The sequence below is a fragment of the Apiospora hydei genome, assembly GCF_038363865.1.
Source record: "Apiospora hydei strain CBS 114990 chromosome Unknown utg000009l_segment0_segment0, whole genome shotgun sequence".
In the NCBI taxonomy this organism is placed as follows: domain Eukaryota; kingdom Fungi; phylum Ascomycota; class Sordariomycetes; order Amphisphaeriales; family Apiosporaceae; genus Apiospora; species Apiospora hydei.
In genome coordinates this window covers 6,203,908-6,222,940 of record NW_027117368.1, presented here as the reverse complement: position 1 = coordinate 6,222,940, position 19,033 = coordinate 6,203,908, and the positions used below count along the sequence as shown (strand labels likewise).

Genomic DNA, 19,033 nt, shown 5'->3' with positions numbered 1-19,033 from the left:
AGGAGAGGGGGCGGGATGTGTGAGAGAGAGAGACACACACACACACACAGAGAGAGAGGGGGTCCAGGCAACTTAAGGCTCGTAAAATGTTCAGATGTTTCTTGTCTTGCTTGGCCACATAAGTTGATAGCTGAGTAAGGGACCTCAATTCGGCATTTTCGGTGCGCAACCCAACCTCAAGTTTCATAACCCACCAGGCCTATACGGGCCTTGGCGTTCGTCTGAGGCAAGTCTCAAGTGAGGCTATCTTTCGCGCAAACGACTTAGCCCTCCTTCTTTTTTCTCTCTTTGTGTGGCGGTGGGTTTCTTAAATCGACGATTACAGGAATACCGAGTCAGATAAGGTACCTGTCACTACTGTCAGAAAGAAGCTTGCCTGTATAACACGTAGGATGAACCTTTTGTTGTTTTCAGACGTTTGGAGCACCGATTAGGGAGAAAAGTAAATGAAGCAAGTTTTCCAGAAAATTTTGTATTGTATAAAAAAAGATGTGTTGGTGCCGAAGCTTGTTTGTACTATTGTAGTAAGAAATAGTCGCTCTATCAAGTAAACAAAAAGCTATCATCGCCATGAACGTTGCACGCCTCAAATTAACAAACCGCTACCACCCCGGAATTGCCACTGCTTCTTCCTGTAGGGTGGACATGCCGTAATACGTAATAAAAAGCTTCGCCTTTGACAAAATGCAACTCCTTGGCCATGTGTGTCTGTGTGGTGTGATATCAAAGTCCCTTCCGTCGATAGAGGCCGTTTCCCTTTTTGTTCAAATCCCAATTCATTCCCTTTTTCCCCTCTCAAATGGTATCATCGGACATTTGTGGTACATAATCGCTCGGCTCGTGTGTGCGGACGGACCGGAAGGGGGTCGTTGAAGTGATTAATCGAATGTAGTAGAATTCATGTATTATCCAAGAGATTTTCCCTTCCAGTTCCTTTCTTTACTCGGCGTCTTCGGATGTCTCGACGAAGGTCATGGTGAGGCCCTGAGGATCGTCGACGTTCAGGTTGATGGAATCAATGCTGGTCGATGTCGTCGTCTCTCGCTTGTCCTCGTCTCTCTTCGCCGCGGGGGCAGCAAAGACGGGGACCGAGTTGGTGTCGCGGGCCTCGGGCTTAGTTGTCTGTAACTCTGTCAGAAAAGATGCTCGTCAGCAAGGCTGTGCTTGAAGGTTTTTATGACTGGAGCTTGAACTTACCGGCAGGGACGCCACGACGGACGTACATGGTGGTGACCTTTGTGCGGCGGCGAGGCTGGGATGACTCCTCGTCTCGCTTACCCATAGCTTGCTTGGTAGAAGCATCGGCAGCAACGGCAGCGTTCTGTGCAGAAGCAGCGCCCTGGGCCTTGGCAGTAACACCTTCGGCCTTGGCGGCGGCACCGCCAGCCGGGCGGTTGTCGACGATGATACCAACGCCAGCACCCTCCTTGCCGGTACCGAGCTGGACGATGGGACCCTTGACGAGGGCGGCCTCGGCGTACTTCAGGGCACGGTCGAATCCGGCAAGGTCACGCTTCACGGGGGCGGAGTCCCTAGGGGCGATTTCCTTGCCCATTCCCTGGAGGGTTGAGACGGAGGAAGCTGAAGAAATAGGGTTAGTACAAGGTAAGAAGAAGTCTCGGTTTGTTATCATGGCGTACCTTGGTCCTGGAGAGTGGCATCGCTGGTAGAAATGCTGGTGTCCTGGGTCGTAGGGGCAACCTCGGGAGCAGGCGCGCTGGGCTTGGCGGCAGCCGCAGGAGACGCAGCAGCAGCAGCGCTTTCGCCTTCGGTAGAAGACGCCTTGGAAGAAGCAGCCTGAGAAGCAGCCTCCGAAGCGGGCTGGGCAGCACCAGCGGTCTTGGCAGCGGCACCGCCACCAGCAGCGTTCTGCTGTGCGGCACCCTCCAGAGTCGTGAAGAGCTTGGATACATCTTGACCACCACCGAAGCTTATTTCACCATCACCGACTACCCTGTTATTGAATTAGCTCGAGTCGAGAACGAAAAGGGGGGTCAGCAAGGCCACATACAAAGCAGGCGAGTAGGCACCAAGGTTGATGTTCAAGGGCAGGGCGTAAGCCGAGGCAAAGAAGCCGGCGGCGGCAACGAGGCGGTAGCTGACCATCTTGACGGTAGGTTGTGGGGGTGGAGGGTGTTGAGGATTTGTTTGGATAGGTGGATTAAGAGATTGACTAATAGTATAAACAAGCGACCAGCGGCGACCAGCGTAGAAACGGGCGAAAGAAAGAAACGAAAAAGTAAGTTATTGATTTCTGGACCTGAGCACAGCTGGTTGGAGACAAAATGGAAAAAGTCGAGATGCCGTGCTGCCATCCTATATACCAACGAGCCGCCTCACGGAGGGTGGCGAGCATCTCCATCCACTCTCCCCCTTTGATGAGGCTAGGACCTTGCAAACAAGGTAGACGGTGTTTAGCACGGAAGGCACATGCTCCCGACCGCCAAGGCGTTTCTATCGCGAGATAAAAATATCTACGAGCGGGCTGGCCAAGGTGCTGTCGAAGCTGGAGGCTAGACGTCCAGGGGGATGGAGAAGCTGGAGCCAGCAACCCTAGACGGCCCCTTGTTTATCGGTCAGGCCAAGCAAGTCAAACGGTGCTTAGCCGTGAAACAGCGAGTCAACGTCGAGGCCTTCGAAGAGAGTCAAGATTTGCGCAAAGATAGTCGAGATGAGGGCGGGCCTAGTGCAGCTGAGGTTACCACGAGGCTCTTGGCTGAGGATGCCAAGCCGTCCAAATCTAGTCGAAGCGTCAATGCGGGCGGCGCCATCGCAGCGCAGATAGTCGGAATACCCTTACCAACGGTGGTATAAGCAGTGCAGAGTGACGGCAGCGAAGTGTGTGAGACAAGTTCCATTGGCCAAGTGGGTCACGCACTACTGTAACCTGCCAAGGCCGAGAACACTTGGTCAAGGGGTGGGAACGCATCCTGGCCGTGGCCTGAATCTGGCTAGCGCCATCCCCCGCGCCCAGACCCGACAACCAAGATGCGAAGCTTTCTAGGCAAGGGCAACGGCAGGGGCTCCATAATCTAGACCGTCACCACTACTGACCACCCATCTGGCCTCCGCAAAACGAATTGCGTGCCCATCCAAGCTGCTGGGGACGTCGCCTATAGGTCGCAGTGCTATAGCCGAGCCAAGACTCACAGGGTGACGCTGATGTTTTAGGTGAAGAAACTTATCAGAATCTCTGTTGTTGGCCTAGCTTGGGTATCAGACGAGACGGGGTTGTTTAACGAAACAATTTCTGTCATTGGCCAGTGTCACAATAATGTCCCTCGAGAGGAACACTGGACGGAATGCGCCTCGTAAAACCGTCTAGGCCAGCATCAATAGACGTCGGCTCCATTTATTAGGGTCGTTTTGCGTCAACTTGTGCGTCTCCAAGTCCGGTGGACAACTCCATGCCGGCAGGTAAGACCCTGACAGCGAGGAGAGGGCACCCAGCTCGCGTACGGCTTCCGTAGAACGACAAACAAGCCGTGATCTCCTTTGGTATGGCTGAACAGAGTCTTCGGACGACACTGAATTGTTTCCGCTGGTGTGTGGTAATGGAGATCACCTTCGGCTGGGCGCAGCAGACACGGTTCGATCGCTTGCTGAACGCTTCTTTCCGTGCGCTTATTTCACAGGATCATCTATCAATGTTTGCCCAGCAATGTGATGGCGGGTGGGAAAGGGTTGACGACTTGGCGATGCGACATCAGATCTTTAGACTTCGGTGTCATGAGCTTGAGAAGCTTATCAATCGCGGCCGTTGGGTTCAAGGTTAGAAGGGCTATGCAGCCAAGCCAACTTTCATCCCACAGCACACGCGAACCACACAGAATGCGACCCGGCAGAAGGGAGACAGACATCATACCTCGCGTTGGGTTTCTTTTTACTCCTCTGGTTTGATTCGTGATATCAGTGCCCAGCAGTCGACCATAGCGTTTCAAGAGGACCGAGTGCCAAGGTGGAAACGCGATGACCCGGCCGGCAGCCAGCAGCCGCGATAGGAAACCTGGTAGTCAGGGCTGTTTGTATCTCGTACTGCCTCTCCGCACCCGCGATTTCTTTCTGTGACCACTTACCTCTTGGCGACAGCCAGGGAGGCGGGTGGTGGAGCGTTGAATACATGTAGTGAGTAGCTTGGTGCTAGCAAAAGGCCAGCCAGCAGAGAGAGAGAGAGAGAGAGAGGAAAACACAGATGTGCGTGTGATTGCGATGGGCAAATGTTTCGAATCCAATGCTTCAGATTGGTATGGGGAAACGCTTTGGGTGCGATGTGACGGTGACATCCTGTCGGGACTAGAGCGAGTTAGTGCGCCATCTCCGAGAGATAGCGTCGAAATGCTTAGCTTTGCCCGCTCGAGGAATGGTCGCAGGCCCGCGGTCTCCGGGAGCTATGAGTTAGTCAGGCACTGCCGAAGACTATGTACTTACATTGATGTAGATACTGTTCAGTTTAGCCCTGCGACACACCGAATGCCTCGAGGTAGCTAGCTGGCGCTGGCTGGCGTTGACATTGGCGTGAAGACAAGACGATCAATCCTACGGGCTCTGCCATCTGTTTGCTGTAAGTATGCATCAGATCAATTGGGATTGGAGACAGCCTTGTATTGGCAGCCGCCCGTCGTCATCTTCTTGGCCCAACCTGCCATCATCATATCAGATATCAGATCAGCACTAGTGGGGAGGAGGGGGCCAAGCGGTTTAGGCAGAAGGCGCAGCAGCGCAAACATAACGTGACGAACGACCTCACAGTATCATCCAATCCAACCTATCTTCCATCAATACATCACATTCAATTGCGTGCGTGCAACAGATTGTCGTTTCATGTGTTTTGCGTTTTCTCTCATTGGAACTGCACCTAGAAGCAATGGTAGACACCTCTGGGGAGAAGTGTGCGCCTGTCGACACTGATGTCGGTCCACAGGCGCCCAGACGACAGCCGCGAAACTCTGCATCTTGGACCCTGAAGTTGCTAGTTGCTGCTTTGTGCGCAATCTGGTACTTCAAACTCTGGCCTTCTGCAGCAGCGCCAGCTCATACTAGTACTAAGACACCAAGTTCGAATACAAGGGACAGTGTCTGGAGCCAAGTAAGCCCAACAAGCTTTGTCGCAACACCGCGCGGATTCTTGCCCTTCATTTGCATATTCCCTATCGTATATATAGATGCTAAGTGCGGAGTGCACCTGCATGTAGATCAAGCCCAGCGAAAAGCTTGAATGGCATCCATGCTTTTACGCCGGACAGCGATGCGCCCGTCTAACGGTGCCGATGGACTACCATCGCCCGTTGAACGAATCGGCCGACCACCCCAAAGTCCACATCGCTATAGTCCTGGTCCCTGGCCGCAATCGTACCGATGACCCCTTGTCGTTTGGCGAGTCCCCTTTGCTTTTAAATCCGGTAAGCTTTCTGAGTGCTACCCCGAAGGCTGGCGAGCGTAAACTTAAACACATGATAGGGAGGGCCTGGTGGCAGTGGCGCCATGTTTGCCCTCGGCTCTGGCCAACAGATCCAAGGTGTCGTTGGAACGGATCGTGATATAATCGGTTTCGACCCGCGAGGGATTGGTAAGAGGGCTCCCACACATCTACCTGGGGTTTGATCACATTCATGCTAACTGGTGCAACCCCGGACAGGCGCAACTACCCCAAAGGCCAACTGCTTCGCTGCAGACGATTGGAATGGGGTTGCGGGGCAAAATATGGCCCTTATGAACAGGCTCACGTGGGAGCTGTCGGGCCATGATGTCGGCCTGGTCAACTCGAGCAACGTAGCTCTGTCCAAGCTCGACGTTCGCGCCCGGGCTCTCGCCAAGCTCTGCCAGCAAGTGTCCGACGAAAGCGGCGATGACAGCATCTTCCAGTACAGCAGCACGCCAAACGTGGCCAGGGACATGCTCTCCATCGTCCACGCCTGGGATGCATGGAGGGATGCGGCGGCTGAGACTGCCAAGTCTGCCCAGCCCCATCCGGAGTCGGATCAGATGAACTCTAATGGCGACCAGTCGCTGCAGAGTACCAAGGGGAAGCTGGTCTACTGGGGCTTCAGCTACGGCACCCTGCTCGGCGCAACATTTGCCGCCATGTTTCCGGACTCGGTTGGCCGAGTTATGCTGGATGGTGTGGTAGACGCCGACCACTATGGTAAGCACCCGAAACTCTCGCCCTCTTTCTCGTCTTGCCTAGGTCTAGACTTGCCCGACTGACCAAAACTCTCATTAGTGGAGCCTGTCTGGAGGGATTCCATCGTCGATTCGGATGCCATCTTTGGCAAGTTCTTCAGCTTCTGTGCCGAGGCCGAGGATAAGTGTGCTTTTTACCAAAAAGGAGACACCCCGAAGGACATCGAGAACCGATACCATGACCTTTTGGCAAACCTCCTGCAGGAGCCCAAGATTGTGACCAATGTAGGAGGTAACATGCCTGCGATACTGAATACTGGTGATATCCGAATGGTCCTCTTCCAGGCACTGTATTCGCCTAACCTAGCCTACCCTGCGGTCGCGCAGATGCTACAAGCTGTCTATACGGGCCACGGGCTGGAAAGATGGATCAGTCCCTTGATACTAGGCGGCCTGTGCAAGGACTTGTCCCTACCCGTCTGGCCCGATGACGCCCAAAAGGCCGTAATGTGCAGCGACAAGCGCTACAAGCTCAATGAGACCGTGCCGGAGCTCGAGTCGATGTTTAAGGACATGTCCACGATCTCGTCCTTCGCCGACGTGTGGATGGGTCTGATGATGGGCTGCAATGACTGGACCATCGAGGCCAAAGATCCCCCGATGGACTGGGACGACCACCCAGCGCGCAAGCCGGCGCCCATCAACACCAGCTTCCCACTCCTATTTCTGACGAACCACTACGACCCCGTCACCCCGCTTTACGCGGCCCTAAAGATGACACGCAAGTTCGCGGGCGCGAGCGTCGTCGAGCAGACGGACGGCTTGGGACATTGCACCCTCGCGTGCACCTCCATGTGCACCATCCGGCACATCCGCGCCTACCTGAACGAGGAAAAGTCCCGCGCGTGCCCGATTTCGGGGACGGCGACGATAACTCGAAAGATGACTCTAACCCGAAGTGGGAGACATGTGAGTGCCAGGAGGAACCTTGGATGCGCGTCCTACCCCTCGTCGGACCCGATGGGCAGCTTTACAATACCCAAAACGCGGATAACGACGATAGTCTTCTCGAGGGTCTTTCGGTGGAGGAGGCGCATATGATGCACAGCTGGAGCCAGTTCCGCCGCAGCTTCGTGGAGCACAAGATGAATGCGCAGTTCGGGCAATATCAGAAGGTTAGGAGACCGGTGCTGGGTTTACCTGAGCTGACGACGACGGTGCGGCATGAAAAGTGTTCTGCTCACCGCAACACTCAGTAATTCGGATGCGCCTTGTGGTAACGACGGTTTATGCTCCTGTCTCTTTCTATTCTCTCGTCGCTTCTTGGCCAGCTTCCGTGTCATTGAGCAGCGAAGGCTGATGTAGACGGTTCGCTGATGGGATATGTCCTTCAGCACTGGCAACCTACCTGTCTTTATTGGGTCAATGGAACGCCTTAAGCTACATGTTGATGTCTATGTCAATGAGGACTTGGCTCTCGTTTCATCTATCCCCCTGATGGCGACAACGCTGCCTTTAGTGTAATCGGTACCTTTCGCAATAGTCGATATATCTAGTTATCTAATCAGGCATTACATCCAGTCGAGTAAGCATCATGCCTAGTGGAATAAACATCCATTATACCACGGCATTAAATTAGGTGTTCCCTAATGTACTAGTACAGGACGGATGTCATAGTGGGGTCAGCGCTGTCGCCATCAAGGGGATAGGAATACTCTTCTGCAAAAATCATGTTGCGCACGATCGTACCTAACGTCAGTGTAGCCAAAGATGCCCCGGTGATTCCAATCAAGATTTATAATGCCAGTTGCGGCACTATTCTTTCACATACGACCATATCCTGCTGAATACTAGGGATCCCGTCCGCTCTCCCATATATAAGCAGCAGAGAGCCGAATTAGTACTAGGGTCGGTGACGACCTGGGAATCCTCGGTGTTGTATGTTTTTGCCTTTTTGGTGTTTGGATGTTCCCCTTTCTATTTCTTGGTGGGCGCCGGGGTGCCACATAAAGTCGTCTTTCACTGAAACCATCATACGACATTCAACATTATACTTCGCCGCTGTGTCACTCATCATGGCCAGTATCCCAGCTTTTGACCCAGTCGAGCCTCATCCCGATTTCCGCCCCAACGAGGAGAAGTGTGAGGTTGAATGGAGACGCGGAGTGACGAAAGACCTCAGCCTATTGAGAGACCCAGCCTTCAGTCCCCATGTTCCATATTCCTGGGGCTTTACCATCTACCGGGCTGTGCCCGGCCAGGAGCACGACGTCCGCTTCGCCGAAGGCGTGAGACGGCTTAGCGAGTGGATGCGATGGGCGATCCGTGTCCGTCGCTACACCGAACCAGATATGAATACCTGGCCGCACTGCCCCGAACTCATGCCGCAGCCGCACGAGCACGACCGCTGGGACGACGTGGCCGCGCGCCTGTGGAACGAAGTCGTGGAAGACTATCCCAACGCCGGCCAGGTCGACAGCACCGAGCTTGGCGAGGAGGACTTCGCTCCGGTAGGCGAGGCTTTCCTGTCCTGGGTGGACCAACTGGGCGTCGACACCTCCCGTCTCAATGCGCGCTACGATTTCTGCCTCATCATCGACGAGACAGTGTTGCAGATGCTGGAGAGCCTGCCGACCGAGACACCGCCTCTGGAGGCTCCCAAGCTTGGTCCCAGGCCACCGCCTCCAAGTTTAGACCCGGAAGAAGACATCAGGCGTGAGAAAGCCGCGCATCAGGCCCGCCTGGCAGCCAAGAGGGCAGAAGCGAATGCACCGCCAGTCCCACCACCGCCAAAGTCGGACCAAGATCGAGCCAAAGATCTGTGCCGGGACACCTGGGTCTGGATACTAGATCGTGAAACGAGTAAGTGTAGTTTGATTGAGTTTCTATGTAATCAAGAACGTGAACATACGCCCGCCTTACGTTTTCCTGCTCATACTTCCTCCTCCGGCTAACTGCGAAAACCACATAATCACAGTGGAAAAGTACCAAGATGGGGAAGATATCGAGTTCCCGCCGTGGGCCAAGATGCGCATACGCGACATGTACGCGGCATGGTTTGACCGAGCGAAGGGGGCGGTACCGGATGACTGGGAGTTGCATATTCAAGAGGACCGGCACCAGTGGGACAAGATTCGGTGGTGGGTTTGTAGTGGTGCTAGGACTGCCAACGAGGTTCTACGAAGGTATCGTGCGCAAGCGGCTGCAACCACAGACGCCTGAGCACATCTGAGGTGTTATCATCTTACTCGCGTTTCACATCTTCGACGGCAAGATGATGAGCTGGTAAGGACTCTCAACGCTGGTTTGCCTGTGCTTCTTCCCATCTCAAGACTTTTACTCAGCAAGCAAGCCCACACTACAAAGTAGGCTATACCCAGAGAATATTGCACCGATCGCTTATCTTGACCTTCTGGGGGCTAAGACCCACCATACTTAATGGATGCTTCCATACAAGACTCCTCTAATCAAAGGCTCCATGAGGTATGTATAGGTGCTGCAAATTACTTAGCAGGTTGGGTTCCGCCGCAGGGCGGTATATATATGGCTACGGGATCTTACGTGAGATGACCCCCTAGATCGAATGGAAAACGAGATATTCATCTACTTATATTACCAATCCCTAAACCCCCTGTTCTACCTCCACTCTCCTCCGATCCTAGTATCCACCACCTCCCTGGATATGTCCATCCATAAGGTGTTGTCATCCGGGGCCATGGAGCATGCTCCGGGCCGCTCATCTATGTATAGACCATAGAAAGGGTTATAACCATGTGGCATAAGACATATACAGGTGGCACTCAGTAGAAGAGGGAGAATATATGCCCAAGTCTAGTCGCTAGACCATCGGTACGGCTGGATCAACCCCCAAACCACTGCCATAGGCAATGAGATTCAGCATGTATTGTCTTTCCACTGCCCTTCTCTCCGCCCGCACTCTATCGTCCAGTCGAATCTGCTGCAGCGAAACAGGACGAATAACCGCCGCCGGAAGATTCAGATAGTGGACAGCGTCGGCGTGGGACTTCATGACGAAACGCTTATCAATAGCCTCGTGATGCACTGCTAACTGGGCGTCTGGGTCACGATCGTACACGACCTCTTTCCATGGGTAAACGACGTCGTGCCGCAGTGTGTGCGGCCAGGTCCCCCGCCAGGTGATGGAGGGAGGGGAGGCCTGGTAGCGGAACGAGGCCGCGAGCCCCTCGCGGCCGTTCCAGATGTGCAGGGTCTCTAGCCGGGGCATCTTGCGGGCGGCGGCGGCGGCCCTCTCGAGGATCCTGGCGATGGGGCGGAGAGCGTCGACGCCGGGGACGAAGACCTGCGTCGTCAGGGTAAGCGTCTTCAGGCGAGGCCACGTCCAAGATGAGTTGCCATGGCAGGCTGCCAAGAAGGAGCCAGCGTCGACCATGAAGGACACCGAGAGGTGTTCGAGCTCCAAGCTGGCCTGGGCGACCAGTCGGCCCACTGCGGCGCTCGGGATGCGAGAGGTGTCGCACTGGAACGCCTCGCTTCGGGGATGACCTGTGATGAGTGCGTCTGCATACGACTCATTGAAATTTTCGAACAGAGTGATTCTTCGCACTTGGGGGTTGGCAAAAGCAACTGATTCCAAGAGCGATTCGTAATCCTTCTCGGTAGCCTTCTGTTCATATCTATCCCACTCTCGCCAGGGCTCGTAGTGGATCTCCTGGAGTCGAGGGAAACGAGAGAACATCCTGCCTAGCGACCTCGGATTCCATCTGCGCCGGGTCTGCTGGCGCAGGAGAACGCCGGTTACAGCGGGGACGGACGGCAGCTCTCGCCACCACCGAGCTTCCTCCGCGTTGCTCTCGAATGTCCGCCTGTCCACAATCTTACCAAACACCGTGCTTATGATGGACTCCGGGGAGGGGACGAGGTCACGGCGTCGTTGACACTTCTTCTTTGAGCCCTCGTCGTCGCCGAATTCCAGCTTTTCCACCTTCTCTCGATCCATGGTGGCATCCGGCTCGAAGCTCAAGTGTCGAAACCAGTGTTCCGAGTCACTGGGAGAGTGTACGCTGATGTCGAGAACCAAGTCACCAGCCGGTGCCCACTTACTGAGAAGTCCGAAAAAGGTCTCAAGGGCAGTTTTGATGCGAAGGTTGTCGTCGCGACTGGGCGAGTCCACCGGCATCTCGTCAAGTTCCTCCTCGGGCGCGCATGCGCAACATTCGTACTCTTCGAGTTCCCAGCAGAACCAAATGTACTTCACGTAGGGCTGCGTTCGAGGCGACACGCAGGAACTGAAGCTCGCGAGGCGTTCGGCGTTTACACTTATCCGGCTAAAGTTGTGCTGCTCGATAAGTCGCTGCCACTCTCGCGAGACGGTAGCATAGAGGCCCAAAGGACCGCTGCCGGCGTCCTTCATCAATCGGTCTAGGACCATCGACCGGACCTGTGGGGAAAGCGACCCCAAGTTATGCTCGGCCGCGACATATTGACAGCTACTTATTGAGTGAGGGATGTCCAGGACAACAAGCAGGGAGAGAAGCGTTCTTGTTCAATACATGACCTGGTCCAGCCGGTTTCTCTGCAGCTCTGAATTAGAGTTGTTTTTTACGGAGAAACCACGCTACCTTCTAATTTGAAATAGTCGCGGCACGAAAAAGTTTGACAGAACCCAAGGTTAGATGTACCTTGGTAGAGAGAAATGTTCATATAAGCCGGCTGCCACGAGCGCGGTGTCGGGCATGAGCACTAATACAGAGGCGGACCAGCCTTCTTCTACACAATATGATCCTCGTGAGGTTTTCATCAGCGAGGACTCGGAGGGCGGCTCGCATCCCAAACGCCAACATATTATTCGCTTCTGGGCATGGGAAATTGCTTCTCTCGGAATAGCCACGGGATTGATCATCTCCATGTACGTTATCCTATACTGCATACTGCTCCCAGGGGAAACAGCTACCGGAATAATCACAGTTCGGCAGACGTACTGTTACTAGCAACCCCTGAGCCCTAAGACGTTACAGCGGCCATGCCCTCCCTCACTCCCTCCAACTTGACTTCCGCCTTCTTCGCCTCCAAAGCCGAGTAATTCCGCTTCATCGCCGCCTCCGTAAACTGCGACCCCGTCACCAGGGGGTACTTCTTCAGCGGCCCCTGGATCTGGCAATCTATGTTGGGCTGGTTGAAGTAAGCCATCGAATAGCGCGGGCCGAAATAGTCGACTTCCGGGTCCGACGGGGTCTTGACCCGGTGAAATGTCGACTTGAAGCGGTCGTCGGACCACGACATCAGCAAATCGCCAATATTGCACACGATCTCCCCCGCCGCGGGCTCGACCTTGGTCCAGACGTCGCCGAGGCCGAACGCCGTGAAGGCCTCGCGCCCGGGGCAGATCTCGAGCCCGCTCTGCCCCGGCCGCTGGAATAGCAGCGTCAAGAAGTCCCAGTCGGCGTGCGCGCCCGCGCGGAAGTAGTCGCGCGGCACGGGCTGCGCCGGGTCGAGGGCGAAGTAGTGCAGCAGCCGCAGCACGGTCTGGATATTGGGCTTGGTGACGTCGTGGTAGTCGGCGAAGTAGCGGTCGGGGAACCCGAGCCCGCGCGCGAAGCAGACCATCAGCCGCTCCGAGACGGCCTGCGCCTTTGCATGAACTGCAGGCTCTGCGCGCGGAAATCACTGAGTGTCGCCTCGGGCAGCCACATGCCGTCCATGGCGGCGCTGTACTGCATCTGGTACGACTCCTTCTGGTCCGGCACCCCCGTGCTGGGCCGGATCTGGGCCGCCTTCTCCCAGCCGACGTTGCGGCGCGAGAAGGGGACGGAGGCTTTGACCTCGTCGGGCAGGGCGAAGAAGCGCGCGGCGTTCTCGAATTGGGCCTCGATCTCCGCGGACGAGATGCCGTGGTCGACGAGGACGAAGAAGCCGTCCGTCTCTGCCGCGGCGACGAGCTCTTGGGTGATTTCGTCGATTCTGCTGTCGAAGTTCTTCAGCGAGATCTTCGGGATGCTCCGGTGGGCGTATTTTGTCGTGTCCATGGTGATATGTGTGATCCGCAGATGAGGTTGAGATCGAGTATAACCAAAATCCTCAAGTAATAATCAGCTCCTAAATCAAAACCAACAGCCCCACGGTTTGTCGAGATACGACTTTGTGAGCAGAGCAGCTTATGGCTTTTTGTAAGTCTGCAAGCTTCCTAGGATGACGGACCATATCGTCCCTTAGATTTGGTGCAGCCTATTGACACCTTTCCACAAGCACCTCGCGTTGCACAGATTCTCGGTCCGTCCCTAGTGTATCGTGAAGATTGCAATCCTTGGCCTGCTGAATCATGAAGTGATAGTAACGGTATCAGGAGGCGAAGTTGATGATAGCGGCTATCAACCCGGCGGTGGCCGTTGTGGATAAAGTCTGGCCTATCTGTGGAGTTTGTCGTTCCCCAGACGGAGGGGGCCGCTCGGTAGATATGCCCCGAAGCTGCAATGGGCGTGCAGGTAGGGTAGGGAGCTGCACCTAGCAATGCAGCTCGACTGAAACGTTCGTATTGACTTAGTAATATGAAAGATCAAATGTCCGCGATCATATCCCAAAACGTATGGCACGATAGCTATGATTCGGTTCGTAGATTTCTGTCAGCATGGATCTCTCTCCTATGCAGCCCAGTCACTTCAACATAGGTTTATGAAGGACGCGCATCAACAACGACCATAGAAGTGCTCATACATACCATGTCAGACTCACTCGGAATCACTCTATTGCGAGACGTCACAATCATCACAGTAGACGCACGCCGGCGCATCATACTGAATGGCTTCATCTTAACCCAAGAAGGCCGCATAACGCATGTCTCATCCAAGCCCCCGAATCAGATCCCGGAAGGAACTCGGATATTGTCCTTACCAGGCCGTATAGTCATACCCGGTCTTATTAACAGCCATGCGCACCTAGCGCAGTCACTCCTGCGCGGGCTGGCAGAGGATCTCCCTCTTCACTCCTGGCTTTGTGATCGAATATGGCCCCTCGAGGCGGCCTACAGTGGCGAAGGAGACGCGGCGGATGGTTATGTCGCGGTTAGATTAACGATAGCCGAGATGCTCTTGAGCGGTACAACGTGTTTCCTCGAGGCCATGCTTACACACGGCAGCGGCTTCGCCAACGTCGCGCGAGCCGTCTCCGAGATGGGCATTCGCGCATGTCTCGTAAGTATGGATTGGAGAACTGCCACCACATGATTACCAATCATAGTACCTGACTGACGGACAACATCAAGGGAAAACTCGTCAAGTTCGTAGAGACGAACCCAGCGCTCGAGCTCGCGGACGCGAGGGACAAGGACTTGGGCCACATGAGCATCCCTTCCCTGCTCGCAGCGCACACCGAGTTCCACGGCACCTGTAACGGCCGCATCCACGTGTGGGCGGCATGCAGCACCCCGCGCGGTGCACCCCTATCCTCGTTCGCGGAAGTGGGCAAGGCGTGCAAGCAGCACGACATCGGCATCACCATGCACTGCGCCGAGGCGCCGCGCGATCTGCCCATCTTCCGCGAAGTGTACGGCAAGACGCCGATGCAGTTCTGCCATGAAGCCGAGCTCGCGGGCCCGAAGACGGTGCTGGCGCATATGTGCCACCTGGATCTGGACGTCGACTTGCCCATTCTGAAAGAGTCGCAGACTACGGTGGCACATAACCCGACGAGCAACCTCAAGCTCGCTTCGGGCATCGCGAAGGTGCCTCAGATGCTCGAAGAGGGTGTGAATGTGGCATTGGGTACGGACGGGGCGCCGTGCAACAACTCGTACGACATGCTCAGGGAGATGCACCTCGCGTCTATTCTGCACAAGGGGGGTTTAATGGATGCTGGCTCCATAGGGGCTCACGAGGCACTGGAAATGGCGACGATATGCGGCGCGAAGGCACTGGGCCTTGAGGCTGAGATAGGCAGTCTCGAAGTTGGGAAGAAGGCCGACCTGGTGGCTCTGGACGTGCGAGCCAGCTGGGCAGCGCCCTGGAATCCCGAGATGTTTGCTCATGGTGGCATGGATCCCGTCAGCTTGGTCGTGGGTAGCTGCACTGGCAGAGACGTGACACACGTTATGGTGGACGGTAGAATTCTCGTGGAAGACGGCAGGTTGCTCGTTGCAGACGAGGCCACGATTATCCAGTCAGCCAGACAGGCGGTGGTGGGCATCCAGGAGAGGAGTGGTGTAAGAGATGGTCGGAAGGCGGGATGGGAGTACGAATAGGCATTCTGGAAGTACGCTGCCGACTGGCCATATGTGCCCGCCCATATACATTGATGCTTTTGTGGATCGTCGCTGGTAAGAAATTAGACATTTGCTCATCGTTACTACCATCTCCAATAGAACGAAAACCCCGAAACAATGTTGAGGAAAAGGGAAACGAGGCATTGTGGGGGTATTCTTTGGTCTAATGCCGGTGTGCAGAAACGTTCAAAGGTGTGGTATCCCCCACGTTCTGATGTCTGGCCTGCAGCGTTCATGGAGGTCAATCACATATCCCGTTAATGGCGATAACGCTGCCTTTGGTATAATAGGTACTTTCCGCGAATAACCGATAGGTCTGTTTATCTAATTAAGTATTACATTTAGTAGGATAAGCATTATGCCTAGTGGGATAAACATTATACACAACACTTAATATTATTTCCTAATGTATACAGGACAGCGCTGTCGCCATCAAGGAGATATAGACCGCGGTTTACTACCGCGTGACTAACAAATGGCATGCCACTCATGCCAAGGATCACAAATCCAGTTGTTCTGGCATCTTGTATGATAGACCACTCGTAGCCCAGGTGATTTTCAGCTGGTAGTGCACTGTCCGGTATTAACCCCAAGGTTCAGCATACAACTATTGAGTGTAGACACTACCCCAAGAAGAGTAGATTGTGATTCTGTAAGACCTTCATGGTTTCTGCGAAAGTCCTAAGCCAGAGATTAGATGGCACGGCCAGGTCTCAACCCAACCAGAACCCGGAAAGTGGTAAACACACTTAGTTCCGCTTCGCAAGATAGCAAGCAGCTCCTGGTGCTGGCTACATAGCATTGCTCTTCGCGTGTAAGTCCCTGCAGTCTCCTTACAGGGGGTTTGTCCTGTAGTCCTTCCCCACACCGGCCAGCTCCGGTTTGATAGGGAGATACTGCAGTGAGCCAATCAGGGGCAGCTCAAGTTCTGTGATACGACTGCCGGCATGGAGCCCAGCTTTGTGAAATGGGCTGGTAACATCGGCACCGACTTGGCGGGTCCCGACAGTGACGCAGCTGGATAACATGAGTTCGAGACCATGTAGGATTTAGGTCATGATATATGTATGTACCTGACCGGAGTCGCATCTCCCTTGGCTCGAACCTTTCGTAATTCTGAGACGGGTTTGAAGTCGTCCATGCACAATGTCTACCTCGAGTCCATCATTGGAGAAGGAGTCCAAGGCGGCCGACAAGTCGGAGCCCCGCGAACCAATCGGGCCCGGCTCCATCTACGACCGCAGCGTAATCGACCAAGGCCTCAGTTCGAGGCTGTCCTACTTAAAATGGTATTTAACCAGCAAGGAGGGATGGTTGGGAGATTATGTGGGTGGCGCTTCTCTCTTCCGACTCTCCTTTGAGTGCGCATCGCGATCTGGACTTCCTGACTGTGTGGTGATAGGACTACCTATATCTCGTTACCCCCAACATATGGCCATTGAACCGAAAATATAAGGATCACAAGACGCCATTCTATGGTCTCAATGACGAGGTGCCCATATTACTGACCATCATCCTGGGGCTCCAACATGCGCTGTGCATGATCGGGTCTATCGTGTCGCCTCCATTGGCCATCGCGGGCGGCGCCTTCTACTTGGACTCGGCGACGACGCAGTACCTGGTGTCGGCGGCCTTCATCATGACCGGAATCGCGACGGCACTGCAGGTGACCAGAGTGCACCTGACCAAGACGCCCTTCTTCATTGGCACCGGGCTCTTGTCTGTGGTGGGGCCGACGTTTGATATTTTGCCCATCGCAGTCAACTACACCAGCTTGAGGTATAAGAATGGCACCTGTCCCACTGCTTCTGATGGTACGCCTTTGCCGTGTCCGGATGCGTGGGGAGCCATACTAGGATCCATGCTGTGCACAGTCTGGGTACAGATTTTGATGAGCTTCGTACCGCCCAAGTCTCTGAACAAGCTCTTCCCAAAAGTGGTCACCGGCAGCCTGTTGTTGCTGGTCGGTATTTACCTCGTCGGAAACGGCATGCAGAACTGGGGTGGAAGTAGTAACTGTCATGGGGGCGAGGGCTTCTACGCATTGTGTCCCGACACGGCAGCTCCGAAGCCATTGCGTTGGTAAGTCAGACCATTCGCACCGCACAACTTGGGTGAAACCATTTACTCATGCCCAGCGACCGAAAGGGGACACCCAAAGCTGATAGGGCTCGGATTCACCGTCTTCGTCTCTATTGTCCTGGTAGAGCAATTTGGGTCGCCCCTGATGAAGTCCTCGTCCGTCATCATCGGTCTCTTCGTTGGTTGTCTCGTCTCGGGCCTGACGGGCTACTGGTGCATGTCAAACATTCAGGCGGCACCGGCCGCGACATTCCTCTGGGTCCACACCTTCAAACTGTCAGTAGACGGCGCGTTGATCTTGCCTCTGTTGATCATGTTTGTCTGCGAGGCAGTTTCATGTATGCCGGATATCCTCGCCACGGCTGAGATCAGCAATGTCGACATCGAGGGCACCGAGTTCAACTCCCGAGTCCAAGGGGTATCCTATGCGACGGACTCGGCAGCTTGATCAGCGCTCTGGGGACTGGGCCACCTATGGTCAGGTAGGATTTGCATCGCCCGTTTTGCATTGTGAATGCTACAAGTTCTAACAGGGCCCAACAGCCAAGCAGGGAATAACGGAGTCATATCTTTGTCGGGATGTGCCTCGAGGAGGGCCGGGTGGTGTACTGCAGTCTTCCTCATCCTCATGGTGAGGGAAATCAAACCAACTCTGCATAGCCTCCGCAGCCAAGCTGACAATACTGCCACAGGGAATCTTTGGGAAATTCGGGGCCGTCTTTGGCTCGATGCCTCCATCGGTCCTAGGAGGCATGCAGGTTTTCCTCTATTCCACGATAGCTGTAAGTTGCCTCGAGGCCAGCTACTGTCGGATTCATACTTGGCACCACTGACACGGCGATGCACAGGTGGCTGGATTGCGCGTGCTGGGTTTGGTAAGGTACACAAGACGCAATCGGTTCATCTTGACAGTTGCCCTGGGTATTGGCTTCCTCGACATTGTGCAGCCAGACTGGTTCTCGCAAGTGCTGACCTACGATGGTGACAATGTCGCTCTGGCCGGTTTTGAGCAAGGGATCAACCTGATCGTCGAAACGCCATTCATCGTTGCTGCAGTCATCGGGGTCTTCCTCAATCTGGTTCTCCCGCAAGACGCGAGCGAGATGGACGACTTCATCAAGGATCAATCGGGTCATGCGGTGATGGAGAAGCAGAACTGATGTGCATGCCTGGGGAAAGTTGTGCGTGTGCTTGGGAATACTTGGTCCTGTCGCTGCGCCCCTCCTCCTGTTCGCTCTCGAAATAGGACGGAAGTCCGGCTAGCACTATGTTACACTTTGGTCAAGTGGGCGGCTTAGACAGAACCCAAAGTTTTAATATTCCGAGTCCCTGTACATAATCGGAAGAAAAATGCCAGTTGCGGCCAGACTTAGTGCATCCATACTTGACGATGCGAAACATGGGAAGAAAAGGAATGGGGGACAGAGAGACACGACGGGTAAGTGAAATCAACTCTCGGCCGATTCTGCTATGCTGGCTTAATGTAGTCGGACACAATCCTCCTCGAGGTAAGACAAGCCTGCGCAACCCGCGGCATATAAGTTAGGTTAAGTAGTTACAAAAAAAAAAAAGAAGAAAAAGAATTGGCTGCAATATTCC

General features: G+C 54.6%; 8 protein-coding genes across 8 annotated transcripts; 5 read left to right on the top strand and 3 right to left on the bottom strand.

The window, feature by feature from the left end:
* Positions 1 to 939: 939 nt before the first annotated feature.
* PG997_013768 (uncharacterized protein) lies at positions 940 to 2,106 on the bottom strand (the record flags this gene model as incomplete). The annotated part of the gene is made up of 4 exons (XM_066818082.1): positions 940 to 1,130; positions 1,198 to 1,581; positions 1,641 to 1,954; positions 2,012 to 2,106. 4 exons carry the CDS (start codon positions 2,104 to 2,106, stop codon positions 940 to 942), a joined length of 984 nt encoding a protein of 327 aa, XP_066663774.1.
* Positions 2,107 to 2,529: 423 nt separating this feature from the next.
* On the top strand, positions 2,530 to 2,814 carry PG997_013767 (uncharacterized protein; the record flags this gene model as incomplete). The annotated part of the gene is made up of 1 exon (XM_066818081.1): positions 2,530 to 2,814. The coding sequence occupies one exon, from the start codon at positions 2,530 to 2,532 to the stop codon at positions 2,812 to 2,814; it is 285 nt and encodes a 94-aa protein (XP_066663773.1).
* A 2,050-nt stretch (positions 2,815 to 4,864) lies between these two features.
* PG997_013766 (uncharacterized protein) lies at positions 4,865 to 7,379 on the top strand (the record flags this gene model as incomplete). Its single annotated transcript, XM_066818080.1, has 6 exons — positions 4,865 to 5,086; positions 5,193 to 5,399; positions 5,458 to 5,566; positions 5,636 to 6,142; positions 6,221 to 7,089; positions 7,149 to 7,379. The coding sequence occupies 6 exons, from the start codon at positions 4,865 to 4,867 to the stop codon at positions 7,377 to 7,379; spliced, it is 2,145 nt and encodes a 714-aa protein (XP_066663772.1).
* Positions 7,380 to 8,195: 816 nt separating this feature from the next.
* On the top strand, positions 8,196 to 9,342 carry PG997_013765 (uncharacterized protein; the record flags this gene model as incomplete). Its single annotated transcript, XM_066818079.1, has 2 exons — positions 8,196 to 8,982; positions 9,122 to 9,342. The coding sequence occupies 2 exons, from the start codon at positions 8,196 to 8,198 to the stop codon at positions 9,340 to 9,342; spliced, it is 1,008 nt and encodes a 335-aa protein (XP_066663771.1).
* A 616-nt stretch (positions 9,343 to 9,958) lies between these two features.
* PG997_013764 (uncharacterized protein) lies at positions 9,959 to 11,530 on the bottom strand (the record flags this gene model as incomplete). Its single annotated transcript, XM_066818078.1, has 1 exon — positions 9,959 to 11,530. One exon carries the CDS (start codon positions 11,528 to 11,530, stop codon positions 9,959 to 9,961), a length of 1,572 nt encoding a protein of 523 aa, XP_066663770.1.
* Positions 11,531 to 12,102: 572 nt separating this feature from the next.
* On the bottom strand, positions 12,103 to 13,124 carry PG997_013763 (Clavaminate synthase-like protein; the record flags this gene model as incomplete). Its single annotated transcript, XM_066818077.1, has 2 exons — positions 12,103 to 12,740; positions 12,767 to 13,124. The coding sequence occupies 2 exons, from the start codon at positions 13,122 to 13,124 to the stop codon at positions 12,103 to 12,105; spliced, it is 996 nt and encodes a 331-aa protein (XP_066663769.1).
* A 690-nt stretch (positions 13,125 to 13,814) lies between these two features.
* PG997_013762 (uncharacterized protein) lies at positions 13,815 to 15,331 on the top strand (the record flags this gene model as incomplete). Its single annotated transcript, XM_066818076.1, has 2 exons — positions 13,815 to 14,285; positions 14,357 to 15,331. 2 exons carry the CDS (start codon positions 13,815 to 13,817, stop codon positions 15,329 to 15,331), a joined length of 1,446 nt encoding a protein of 481 aa, XP_066663768.1.
* A 1,167-nt stretch (positions 15,332 to 16,498) lies between these two features.
* On the top strand, positions 16,499 to 18,594 carry PG997_013761 (purine permease; the record flags this gene model as incomplete). The annotated part of the gene is made up of 5 exons (XM_066818075.1): positions 16,499 to 16,678; positions 16,755 to 17,364; positions 17,491 to 17,852; positions 18,127 to 18,216; positions 18,283 to 18,594. The coding sequence occupies 5 exons, from the start codon at positions 16,499 to 16,501 to the stop codon at positions 18,592 to 18,594; spliced, it is 1,554 nt and encodes a 517-aa protein (XP_066663767.1).
* Positions 18,595 to 19,033: the final 439 nt, after the last annotated feature.